Here is a 12,452-nt window from a genome sequence, read left to right as displayed (position 1 = left end):
GCTTGGTAGTGATGGCATGAAATACGCTAGGAGAAGAATTAGAGATTTACATCCTATTTGCATTACATCTACCATGAAAGACCCAGTTAGTGTAATGATCTGGGGCTGTATGACAGCAAAAGGTGTGGGCAGAATTTGCATCATTAATGTGAATGTAAATGCCCAAAAATACATAGCCCAGACCTTTAACCCAACTGAAAATCTGTGGAACTGACTGAAGAAACCTGTTAAAAGCAATCCAGCATTAAAACCCAATTAATAGAGGCAATAATTCAACCTTGGTTTCACATTATTACAGATGCATAACTAAAAAACTTTGTTCACTCCATGGGAAGGCGTTGTAAGGCCGTAATTAAAGCTAAAGGTTACCAAACTAAATATTAACTGACATGGTGAGAATTTTTGTATATATCGTTTTTTTCTATGTGCTTCACATTTCTTCTTTATGACTGCTGTTGTAATAAATAATCCTTCATAAAAGTTATTGCACTACATTCTTCATTAAATTATCTTTCTGTTGATATATAATTTTATGGTATTGCTCCCAAAGAAAGTGATGTTCTGAGCCATCAAACCTTGGAAAGAAACTTTCCCCAAAAGGTTTCCACAATTTTGGCCACTAGCGTAGGTGGCTGTGAAAGAGGATTAGACAAAGAAAGGACCTCTGGATGGTCCAGTCCAGTCAAAGGCAACTATGGGGTTTCAGCGCTCATCTTCCTTTCAGGCTGAGGGAGCTGGAGTTTGTCCACAGACAGCTTTCCGGGTCGTGGCCAGCATGACTAAACTGTTTCTGGCACAACTGAACACTGTGACAGAAACCAGAGCTCTTGGAAATGCCGTTTACCTTCCTGCCACAGCGGGACCTATTTATCTACTTGCACTGGTGTGCTTTCTAACTGCTAGGCTGGCAGGAAAAGGGATAGAGCAACAGCAGCTCACCCCATCATGGAGATTCGAACCACTGACCTGATCAGCAAGCCCAAGAGGCTCGTTGGTTTAGACCACAGTGCCACCTGTGTCCCATAATAGACACTCACTCACCCGATCACCACCATGTGGTGAATGGGCTAGCATGTTCCTATGACCCTTGTGAGCGAAGCTGTCGGGAATCTCGCACTCCCAGCAGGGTCACCCAAGGCGGTAAGGTCAAAGGGAAGGAGCTAGACAAAGAATGATCCAAGAAGTCCTCAACGGCAGAACAGGCAGATGATAACAAGAGGTATGTTACAACGCCTGTGAAGGCGGCTGAAGGCTGCAGCAGATAGGAATCTACCGGTTTGTTGTGACTACTTCATGCCATTGGAACAGAACCCTACTGCGAAGACACTGCGTTGGTCAGCATGTACTGATCTACACACAAAATAAATTTACACACAGGCATCTTCCAAAAACCCAACCCAAACCCCCAAAGTCCCATGGCGATCGGCAAATGGGTAACGGGGGCAGGATTGTGAAATCTGGAAGCCCCTAGTCATGAACCGGCACATGGGCGGTGGATACAGATTCAGTCGTTCTGACTCAAGGAATGAGGCAGTTGAGCAGCTCGGCAGCTGCATCCATGACTGAGCAGCCCTTTTTAGGATCCAGTCTGCTCACCCCAAAAAGGGGGAGGGGCTAGAAAAGGTGCCCTAAACATAGTCTGCCTCCCTTTTTCCCTGACTGGATTACCGCGCCCAGTGGGGTCACCACCTAACGGTCGTAAAAGACAACCCCAGTGGCTGCCTCTGTTTCCTCCTGTCTGCTTGCACGCAATCGTAGGATTCCCCCCCCCCCACCTTACAGTTTACAATACAGCGAGGAAGAATACAAGTAGCCAGTTTTTCTGGTGGCCAACAGCACAGAGTGTGGTGCTGAGCAGAACTGGCCTCAGGAGGGTGGTTGTGTGTGGCAAGACGAGCATCACACGCAGGTAACAAACATAAAAGTTTATTTCCTTCTGGATTCAATACAAAATCTGACACAAGAGTTCCTCTTAGGGGTACTATTTGGCAGTCACTCTGCTAAGACCTACTGACTTTGGTGAGGCACTCACGTGCCAGGGGCGCTTTGGAGTTCTTCGCCTGCGCGCAAGGATTCCTTTTCTCCGCTCCTGCATCTGGGAGAGAATCTGCACCTTTCTTCTTGAGTTCCAGCTCGGTCAACTTCTCCTCCCTGGCAGCATGCAAGAATTTCTGAAGCAGTCTGAAGAAAGAGGCCACTGTGGTATTGGTATTTTTCTGGGGCTTGGGGGCAGCTGGGGCTTCTGGCTTGGGCTGAGGTGCTGGGGCTTTCGTGGTGGATTTTGGTAGGGCTTCTGTCGTGGGTTTTGATGGGGCTTCTGTGGGTGTTGATGGAGCTTCGGTTGTGGTTGTTGATGGAGCTTCTGTCATGGGTTTTGATGGAGCTTCTGTGGGTGTTGATGGAGCTTCGGTTGTGGGTTTTGATGGGACTTCTGTGGTTGTTGATGGAGCTTCGGATGTGGTTGTTGATGGAGCTTCTGTCATGGGTTTTGATGGAGCTTCTGTGGGTGTTGATGGAGCTTCGGTTGTGGGTTTTGATGGGACTTCTGTGGGTTTTGATGGGGCTTCGGTCGTGGGTTTTGTTGGGACTTCTGTGGGTGTTGATGGGGCTTCGGTCGTGGGTTTTGTTGGGACTTCTGTGGGTGTTGATGGGGCTTCCATCATGGGTTTTGATGGGACTTCTGTGGGTGTTGATGGGGCTTCGGTTGTGGGTTTTGTTGGGACTTCTGTGGGTGTTGATGGGGCTTCTGTCATGGGTTTTGATGGGGCTTCTGTGGATGTTGATGGGGCTTCTGTCATGGGTTTTGATGGGGCTTCTGTGGGTGTTGATGGAGCTTCAGTTGTGGGTTTTGATGGGGCTTCTGTGGGTGTTGATGGAGCTTCGGTTGTGGGTTTTGATGGGGCTTCTGTGGGTGTTGATGGAGCTTCGGTTGTGGGTTTTGATGGGGCTTCTGTGGGTGTTGATGGAGCTACGGTTGTGGGTTTTGATGGGGCTTCTGTGGGTGTTGATGGAGCTTCGGTTGTGGGTTTTGATGGGGCTTCTGTGGGTGTTGATGGAGCTTTGGTTGTGGGTTTTGATGGGACTTCTGTGGGTGTTGATGGAGCTTCGGTTGTGGGTTTTGATGGGGCTTCTGTGGGTGTTGATGGAGCTTTGGTTGTGGGTTTTGATGGGGCTTCTGTGGGTGTTGATGGAGCTTCGGTTGTGGGTTTTGATGGGGCTTCTGTGGGTGTTGATGGAGCTTCGGTTGTGGGTTTTGATGGGGCTTCTGTGGGTGTTGATGGAGCTTCGGTTGTGGGTTTTGATGGGGCTTCTGTGGGTGTTGATGGAGCTTCGGTTGTGGGTTTTGATGGGGCTTCTGTGGGTGTTGATGGAGCTTCGGTTGTGGGTTTTGATGGGGCTTCTGTGGGTGTTGATGGAGCTTCGGTTGTGGGTTTTGATGGGGCTTCTGTGGGTGTTGATGGAGCTTCGGTTGTGGGTTTTGATGGGGCTTCTGTGGGCGTTGATGGAGCTTCGGTTGTAGGTTTTGATGGCACTTCTGTTGTGGGTTTCGATGGCACTTCTGTTGTGGGTGTTGATGGGGCTTCTGTCACAGGTTCCGATGGCGCTTCCGTCGTGGGTTCCAGTGGGGTTTCATGCTCAGGTGGCCCTCCAGTCTCATACTCATGCTCGTACTCATATGCATAAGGCTCTCCTATCCCATGTTCATGCTCATGTTCATGCTCATGTTCATGTTCATGCTCATGTTCATGTTCATGTTCATGCTCATATTGATGTTCATACTCATACACATTTGGTCCTCCAGGCTTGTGCTCATGTTCATGCTCATGCTCAGGTGATACATCTAGCTCCATCTCAGGTTGTGTTTCATTATTGGGTTCAAGTGAGGTGTTGGACACAGTTTGAGGTCGGGACGGGGGCTTCACTTCCGGCGTAGTGCTGTTCTCAGGTTGAGGTGGAGTTGGGGGGTTGGGAGGTGGCTGAGATGCAGGTATGCCATCTGGATCTGTTTGAGGAGGGGATGTGGGCTTTGGCTGAGGTATGATTTCTGGGTCTGTTGGAGGTGTGATCTTTGGTTGAGTTGTGGTTTCTGGCTTCCTTTGAGGTGAGGCTGTGATATTTGGTTCAGGTGTGGTTGGTATCTTAGCCTGAGGTGGGACTTTGGGCATTGGCAGAGGAGGGGTTTCTGGCTCAGGTTGAGGTATGTGTTCTGGCTTTGCCTGCGGTGGAAGTGGGGGTCTTAGTTTGGGTGGGGTTGCAGGCCTCAAATGAATTGTGATTGTGGGCTTGGTTTGAGGTGTCGACGTAGGTTTGGGTTGAGATTGGGTTTCAGGCTTGGTTTGAGTTGGGGTTGCAGGCCTCAACAGAATTGTGATTGTGGGCTTGGTTGGAGGTGTTGACGTGGGTTTGGGATGAGATTGGGTTTCAGGCTTGGTTTGAGTTGCAGGCCTGAAATGAATTGTGATTGTGGGCTTGGTTGGAGTTCTGGGTTTGGGTTTGGGTTGAGATGTGGTTTCAGGCTTGGTTTCTGGTGTGGGTTGAGATGTGGTTTCAGGCTTGGTTTCTGGTGTGGGTTGAGATGTGGTTTCAGGCTTGGTTTCTGGTGTGGGTTGAGATGTGGTTTCAGGCTTGGTTTCTGATGTGGGTTTGGGTTGAGATGTGGTTTCAGGCTTGGTTTCGGGCGTGGGTTTGGGGTGAGTTCTGGTTTCAGGCATGGGTTTGGGTTGAGTTGTGGTTTCAGGCTTGGTTTCTGATGTGGGTTTGGTTTGAGATGTGGTTTCAGGCTTGGTTTCTGGTGTGGGTTTCTGGTGAGTTGTGGTTTCAGGCTTGGTTTCGGGCGTGGGTTTGGGGTGAGTTGTGGTTTCAGGCTTGGTTTCGGGAGTGGGTTGGGATGTGGTTTCAGGCTTGGTTTCGGGCGTGGGTTGGGATGTGGTTTCAGGCTTGGTTTCGGGCGTGGGTTGGGATGTGGTTTCAGGCTTGGTTTCGGGCGTGGGTGTGGGTTGAGATGCGCTTGTGGATGTGGCCTCCTCTTGTGGCTTCGGCTGTGATGAGGCTGTGGGCTTGCTGCTGGTCTCAGACCAATGGAAAGGGTTTGTCGGAGGATGGAAATAGATAGTGACGTGAGGTGTCTTCAGCTTCCGGGGTGCCGAAGGGGCAGGCTGTGGGGTGGGTGGGGGCTGGGGCATGGGTCCTGCCCACCCTTTCACCCAGGCATACAAGGGCTGTGTGGCGGCGTAGACTCCCGGCCGGTGTGCTTTGCCACAGCCTTGGCCCCAGCTGGTGACTCCGATCACCCAAAACGGCTCAGAGGCCTCTTCCTTGCACATGAGGGGGCTCCCACTGTCTCCCTGCAGCAACAAGACACGCAGAAGAAGTCGGGAGTGAGCAACCGATTGCATTTGTCTCAAAAGGAGGGAAGAAAGGGGTGGCCACTGGGGCATTGCGGGGTTTCCAGAAGCGCTCGGCAGCTGAAGGGCTGCACGGGGCGAAGAGATGCTGACTGTCTCCCATGGCTGAGTCAAGGGTGTTGGCGGTGGGTGGCAAGCGAGAGCCACATTGGCCCATGCTCAGCTCTCTGGAGGCCGCATCTCAGCCTGCCTGCGGCCAAAGTGAGTGTGGTCTTTCTAAAGGGCAAACTGAAGTGTATTGGGGGCACCCCAAACCCTTTAGATATCGCAACAGGGGAGTGGTCACTAAATAGAAACATAGGACACAGATATATTTTCCATGGCTGACTGAGGATTCAAACCCTGGTCTCCTGTGTCCTAGTCTGACACTCTGACCATTACACCACCACTGGCTCTGATCTTACCACTTGTGCTTTGCCACTTTCACACAAGATGGGGTGTGTGTGATACAGTGGCTAGGTGTGGGCTGCCTGCCTGGTCAGCTGGGGGGCATGCGCTGGGGGCGTGCGGGGCCCATGCTGAGGGTGAACGAAGCCCGCTTTCAACAGACTCCTCGCCCTCTGCCTCCATCCACCTGCCCACTGGACCAACCTGCCTGCTGCCACACCATACTGGAGCCCCAGAGAACACGTCTGCCCTTCTCCTGCTTGCCTCTCCCTTCCCATCCAGGTGGAGCCTCTCACCTCTCCTGGGGGGGTGGCAGTGCCTTCTCCCTCCCTCCCTCCGTCCCTCTCGGTTGGCCCATGGGCAGGGCATGCGCCAACCAAGGGGAGAAGGAGACACCATCCCAGCGCCCGAGGACCCAGCCTGGGTGCAGCTTGGCTTGCCTCCCCACAGCTGTGGCCACCCTGTCGTGGGGATGGCCCCTCAGAAATGTGCACATGGGGCCACACCCCCGGCCTCCCAACACTACGCCTCTGGGCTGATGACCCCAAATGATGATGTGAGCCAAAGGAGCTGGGCCCCTATATCCTCAGAACAAGGCTGTTTCCTGCATCCTCGAATCTGACACCCAGCTCCACATATCTGAAGCTGCCGAGGATCTTGGCACCTTACCTGGCAGCTGTCGGTGCCTCCTTGTTCGTACCCTGCACAGAGACTGTTCTCTCTTACGGTCCCGTTGTACCAGCTGCTGCTGTTGCACGTCTGGGTGGAAAAGCGATTGACCTTTGCCTCCTGCATCATGTCTGATGCCTCCACCCCTGTTGGCAGGGGAAGAGCAACTCTTTAGTCTGTGGTGCGTGCCCCCCCCCAGACCTGTTCCTAGACAGCTTGATGCTGGAACTTCAGCTACAACCGAAGTCCCACGGAGGAAAGGAAGTGCCCCACCACACCCCAGGATCCTTAGGGAGCAACATCGCCGGGACTGCCACTTTGGGGGTGTTGAACAGAGGCAATCGGATATAATCATCATCATCACAATTGTAAATTTTTATTTATACCCCACCCTCCCCAGCCAGGGCTGGACTCAGGGCAGCTAACACAGAATATAAATTACAATAAAACGTGGAAAGTTGCCCAGAAGGCATGCGGCTCCCAACCTCAAATAGTTCCTTCTCCCTGCTGTAAAAGGGGGCCAGCCAAGGTCCCCAGAGGACCCTCACAGCTGCCTTTCCCCACCTCCTTTGTATACTCGGGTGCCAGGGTGTGGCAAGGAGGCCGCCTCGGCCAGGCTCTCACCTTTCGCTTTGCTGAGTCCCCAGCCACTGATGTAGCAGAAAGACAGAGCGGCCATGCTGACAGTGCTGTCGGGCATGCAGGCCGGCTGGATATAGTCGCTGCAGATGATGGGCTGGTCCAGCTCCATCAGCGCCACGTCATTGACCTGCGTGGTCGGCTGGTAGGCTTCGTGCACCACCACTTGCTTGATGTAGCGCACGTGGACCTCCGAGCCGAGGACAGAGAGCTTTGAAGCGCCGATCACTGCGCGCCAGTGCGGAAGGCTCCTGGAGAGCAGAAGAAGCTGTGAAGCCGAGCACAGCTCAGTACTCCAGCACCCCAAGAACTGCCTCTCCCCATATGAACTGACCTGGACCCAGGAGGTCCAGAGGGCGGCAACAGGAGAATAGGGCCTTTTCAGTGGTGGCTCCCCTTTTGTGCAATGCACTCCCCAGGGAGGCTCGCCTGGCACCATCAATACATATATTCAGGCACCAGGCAGAAAGGCATTCCTTTGTAACCAGACTTTTAGGCATGGAGAACTTATTTGTTTTATATGCAGTGGACACAGCTTGGATATTTGTAATACTAAATTGTATGCAGGTATACTGATTAATCATAGAATCGTAGAATTGTAGTGTAAGGTCATCCTAGTCCAAACTTCGTTTCAGAAGTCACAATTACACGTACGATTATATATACAGCGGTACCTCAGTTCCCGAAAGCTTCCGTTATCAAATGTTTCGGAAGCCGAAAACCCAGAAGTAAATGCTTCCGTTTTCGAACATTTTACGGAAGCCGAATATGCGATGTCACTTCTGCTGAGTGCAAGGAGCTCTTGCAACCAATGGGAAGCCTCGGTTTTCGAACATTTCGGAAGCTGAATGGTTTTCCAGAATGGATTATGTTCAAGAACCGAGGTATCACTGTATTTCTATTGTATCACCTGCGGCTTTGTGTTTTTTGTTCCTTATACTTGGGGACCCGCACCCGTTTTCCCCATTGCCCCCTACATGGCCCGGCTCCCAGTGGTCAGGGCATATGGCCAGTCAGGGGGGCATCTTCCTTCGCCTCATCCATCCCCAACCACTTTGGCATCTGCTTACTTTTTGCTTCCAAAGCAGTGGGCGGCTGTGAGGACCCACCGGGCAGTGATGAGGGCGCCTCCGCAGGTGTGCTTGTGCCCCGTCAACGTTGGCAGCTGCAAGCTGACGATCCAGGGCCAGGCCCCCGGCAGGGCGTCGGCCCCACCCGTAGTCCGCCCTGTGCCGCCACCATGGCCTGGCACCAAGGGGCGCCTTCCACAGACTCTGAAAGAGAAGTGGTGGTCAGTGCTACCTCACTCCCAGTGGTCCGTTCTGCACATCGAGATGCAGTGTGGTGCAAAGGTTAGAGCGTCAGACTGGGGCAAGAGCAGGGTTCAAATAATAATAATAATAATTTATTATTTATACCCCAACCATCTGGCTGAGTTTCCCCAGCCGCTCTGGGCAGTTCCCAATCGAGTGTCAAAAACAATACAGCACTAAATATTAAAAACTTCCCTAAACAGGGCTGCCTTCAGATGTCTTTTAAAGATAGGATAGCTGCTTATTTCCTTGACATCTGATGGGGGGGTGTTCCACAGGGCGGGCGCCACCACCGAGAAGGCCCTCTGTCTGGTTCCCTGTAACCTCACTTCTTGCAATGAGGGAACCCTCGGAGCTGGACCTCAGTGTCTGGGCAGAACAATGGGGGTGGAGACGCTCCTTCAGGTATACTGGGCCGAGGGCATTTAGGGCTTTCAAGGTCAGCAGAAACACTTTGAATTGTGCTTGGAAACGTCCTGGGAGCCAATGCAGATCTCTCAGGACCGGTGTTATGTGGTCCTGGTGGCCGCTCCCAGTCACCAGTCTAGCTGCCGCTTTCTGGATTAATTGCAGTTTCCGGGTCACCTTCAAAGGTAGCCCCACATAGAGCACATTGCAGTAGTCCAAGTGAGAGATAACTAGAGCATGCACCACTCTGGCAAGACAGTCTGCGGGCAGGGAGGGTCTTAGCCCTCTCAGCCATGAAGCTCACTGGTGGTGGTGACCTTGGGGGTCAGACGCTCACTTAGCCTAACCTACAAGGCTGTTGTGGGGATTAAATGAGGACCGGGATGGGGAACCATGTGCACTACCCTAGAGCTCATTGGATCAAAGATGCGTAAATGCAATAAACATCTTGCCTGATGCCAGCTAATGTTTTCACTGCAGAAAATGGCATGGCCCATGTTCCCACCTAAATTGCTCCCTACCATCCTTAGACACTGTTCTTCCTTTATCCATGAACCTTTGGGTCCATGCAGGTCTTTAACTTTGTTGCTGCTCGCCCATCTACATCCATTCTCAAGGTGGGGGTGTACTCTACGTGGGGCTGCCCTTGAGACTGACCCAGAAACTCCAGCGGGTGCAGAATGCCGCAGTGAGACTCCTTACGGGGTCCTCGCCGTGGGATCACATTCACCCACTGCTATACCAGCTGCACTGGCTCCTGGTGGAGCACAGGGTCAGGTTTAAGGTGCTGGTTTTAACCTTTAAAGCCCTATACGGCCTAGGACCCTCGTACCTACGGGACCGCCTCTCCTGGTATGTCCCATGGAGGACCTTACGGTCTTCAAACAAAAACATGTTGGAGGTCCCAGGCCACAGAGAGGTTAGGCTGGCCTCAACCAGAGCCAGGGCTTTTTCGGCCGTGGCCCCGATCTGGTGGAACGCTTTGTCCCAAGAGTCCCTGCGGGACTTGACATCTTTCTGCCTGCAAGACAGAGCTGTTCCACCAGGCCTTTGGCCAAGTCGCAGCCTGACCCCCTCCTTTGGTGATCCTCACAGAGCTCTAGCCCAACGGTTGCCATTGATTTGATTTGAACTGATTTTAGAATGAATTGATTTTAGAATACTGTATTACTTTACTGTTGTTAGCTGCTCTGAGCCTGGCTTCGGCTGGGGAGGGTGGGATATAAATAAATTATTATTATTATTATTATTATTATTATTATTATTATTATTATTACTATGATCTACACGAGTGTCTTTCCCCTTCGCAGGACATCCTTCTGTTGCCCTGAACACACATATTCACACAACAATAATTCTGCAGCCATGGCCACGTCTACTGAGTTGAGATCAACTGTGTAACATTTGTCCCATGGGATACTCAGTGTGGAGATCTGAAGAAAAGGGTCCTCCTTTCCATAATGAAACAAAGAGAGCCTGCTGGATCAGGCCATCTAGTCCATCATCCTGTCCTCACAGTGGACAGGATACCCCAAAGGGACACCGGAAAGCAGGACCCAGGCACGAGAGCCCTCTCCATGCCTGCAGTTCCCAGAAACTAGTATTCAGAAGCATTGCTTCTTCCAGCATTGGAGACAGAGCAGAGCCTTCCTAATAGCCATGAATAGACCTCTCTTCCATGAAGTTGAAAGCCACCCAAGTTGGTGGCCTTCTCTGGCTCCTGTGGGAGAAAGTTCCATTGTTTAACTAGGCACTAAGTGAAGAAACATTAAGCTTCCTGCTGGACTCTTGTCTGTTCCCGTCACTTACTCGCAAGTATCAACTATGGCACGGCTGGGCCAGACAGTGGCAAGGATCTGGAGTAGCAGGAGCAGCCATCTCATCCTCCTCTTGGCTCCAGATGCTACTCCTATCACCGCATTCTCCCACCGCTCTTGACCTCACAAATGCACTTTGCCGAGCCGCATCCAATCAGCAGGGAGACAGTATGACATCACACGGAACGGATGTTCTTTTTTGATCCAGAATGCATTGGCAACATTAATAGAAGCGTCTGGGCCAGGTCCCCCGAGCCCAAGGGTGGAATGGTCCTCAAAGCATCACCAGTGGTCTGGGCTCCCAGCCTTTGGAGATGTGTCTCCAAGCAACCCTGGCTGCAGGCACAGCAGGAAGTGTGTTCTGCGCCTGACCTCCTTTGCATAAAAACACCGGGAGAACCTCCTGGATAAGGCCGAAGGAGCCCCGTCTAGTCCAGCACTCTGTTCTTGCAGTGGCCAACCAGATGCCATGATGGGAAACTGGCCAGCAGGATTGGAACGCAAGAGCACTCTCTGTTCCTGCAGTTTCCAGCAGTTGGTATTCATTGGTGCCTCCGGTTGTGGTGGCTGGCGGTTCGAATCCCCGCAACGGGGTGAGCTCCTGTTGCTCTGCCCCCCTCCTGCCTACCTAGCAGTTCGAAAGCACACCAGTGCCAGTACATAAATAGGTATTGCTGCGGCGGGAAGGTAAACAGCATTTTTTGGTGCTCTGGTTTCTGTCACGGTGTTCTGTTGTGCCAGAAGCAGTTTAGTCCTGCTGGCCACATGACCCAGAAAGCTGTCTGTGGACAAACGCCGGCTCCCTCAGCCTGAAAGTGAGATGAGCGCCACAACCCCATAGTCACCTTTGACTGGATGTAACCGTCCAGGGGTCCTTTACCTTTTACCTTTACCTTTTTACCTGTGTGCAGAAGGACTTTCTTTTATCCACCCTGAATCTTCCCACTTTCAGCATCATTAGATGCCCACAACCTCTAGCGCTATGAGACAGAATAACTTTTTCTCCATCTGCTTTCTCTGTACAAACCTTTAACACGTTGCCTCTTGCAATGCCCCAGCCGCTGCAAAATCTCCTTATAGGGCAGTCATTCCACCCCCTCAATTGTTTTGATGGCCCTTTTCCGAACCTTTAGCAACCCTACAATATCCTCTTCAGAACTCTACACAGCACGCTGTTCTGGTACTCCTAGTCTGTACGAGAATCCCCATAACCCTATAACCCACTGCATTTTCCCTTGCTAGGGTACCCTAAGAGATAAGGTCAGACACATTGCCTGGCACTCAGGAGAACCAAAGGCACCGGTTTGACACACCCAGCAGAATGAAGTGGTTAGAATTCCGAGTTGGAAGGGGGAACTCTTCCTTTTCAGAACTTCGGAAGTAGAGAGTTCCGGTTGCAAATGCTCACCCATATATAAATAATCCTCTGCATGTAAATAATAATAAATTCACATCAGAAGAGTGGTCTTCTAGCTCAGCTCATTCCCTGCCTGTTTTGCACTGAATTTTTCATGTGGAGGAGCATTTTAAAATAAGGGTTCTCCCCCCCCCAGCTGTGATGCAAAGTGGCAGAATCCATTCTCCACCAGATTCTGATTCCTGCACAGTGAGCCAGGCTAGGGTATAGAATATAGACCAGCCTTCCCTAATCCAGATGTTTTGGACTACAACTCCCATCAGCCTCAGGCAGCGCCAATGGGAAGTGGCCTTTGTTGGGAGAAATAAGTTACCTGGTTGCAATAAGTTACCTGGATCATTGGGTGGGAGGATAGACAGAAAGGCAACCTGCTCTTCCCTCGCCGGTTCCTTCTCTT

At 51.7% G+C, this 12,452-nt stretch overlaps 1 protein-coding gene across 2 annotated transcripts; it reads right to left on the bottom strand.

Moving 5' to 3' along the window:
• Positions 1-1,910: 1,910 nt before the first annotated feature.
• On the bottom strand, positions 1,911-10,834 carry LOC128421701 (proteoglycan 4-like). 2 transcript variants are annotated; one of them, XM_053404827.1, is made up of 6 exons: positions 10,631-10,834; positions 8,171-8,374; positions 7,086-7,351; positions 6,462-6,607; positions 4,667-5,345; positions 1,911-4,552 (listed from the first exon to the last, which is right to left on the bottom strand). In XM_053404827.1, exons 1-6 carry the CDS (start codon positions 10,702-10,704, stop codon positions 2,001-2,003), a joined length of 3,921 nt encoding a protein of 1,306 aa, XP_053260802.1. In that variant the 5' UTR covers positions 10,705-10,834; the 3' UTR covers positions 1,911-2,000. The 2 variants fall into 2 exon arrangements, with proteins under 2 accessions (XP_053260802.1, XP_053260801.1); XM_053404826.1 differs by having other exon boundaries at positions 1,911-5,345; positions 10,631-10,832.
• Positions 10,835-12,452: the final 1,618 nt, after the last annotated feature.

This window comes from Podarcis raffonei, chromosome 10 (genome assembly GCF_027172205.1).
Source record: "Podarcis raffonei isolate rPodRaf1 chromosome 10, rPodRaf1.pri, whole genome shotgun sequence".
In the NCBI taxonomy this organism is placed as follows: Eukaryota; Metazoa; Chordata; class Lepidosauria; order Squamata; family Lacertidae; genus Podarcis; species Podarcis raffonei.
The sequence above is the reverse complement of the archived record's forward strand: the minus strand, read 5'-3'. Positions and strand labels throughout refer to the sequence as shown.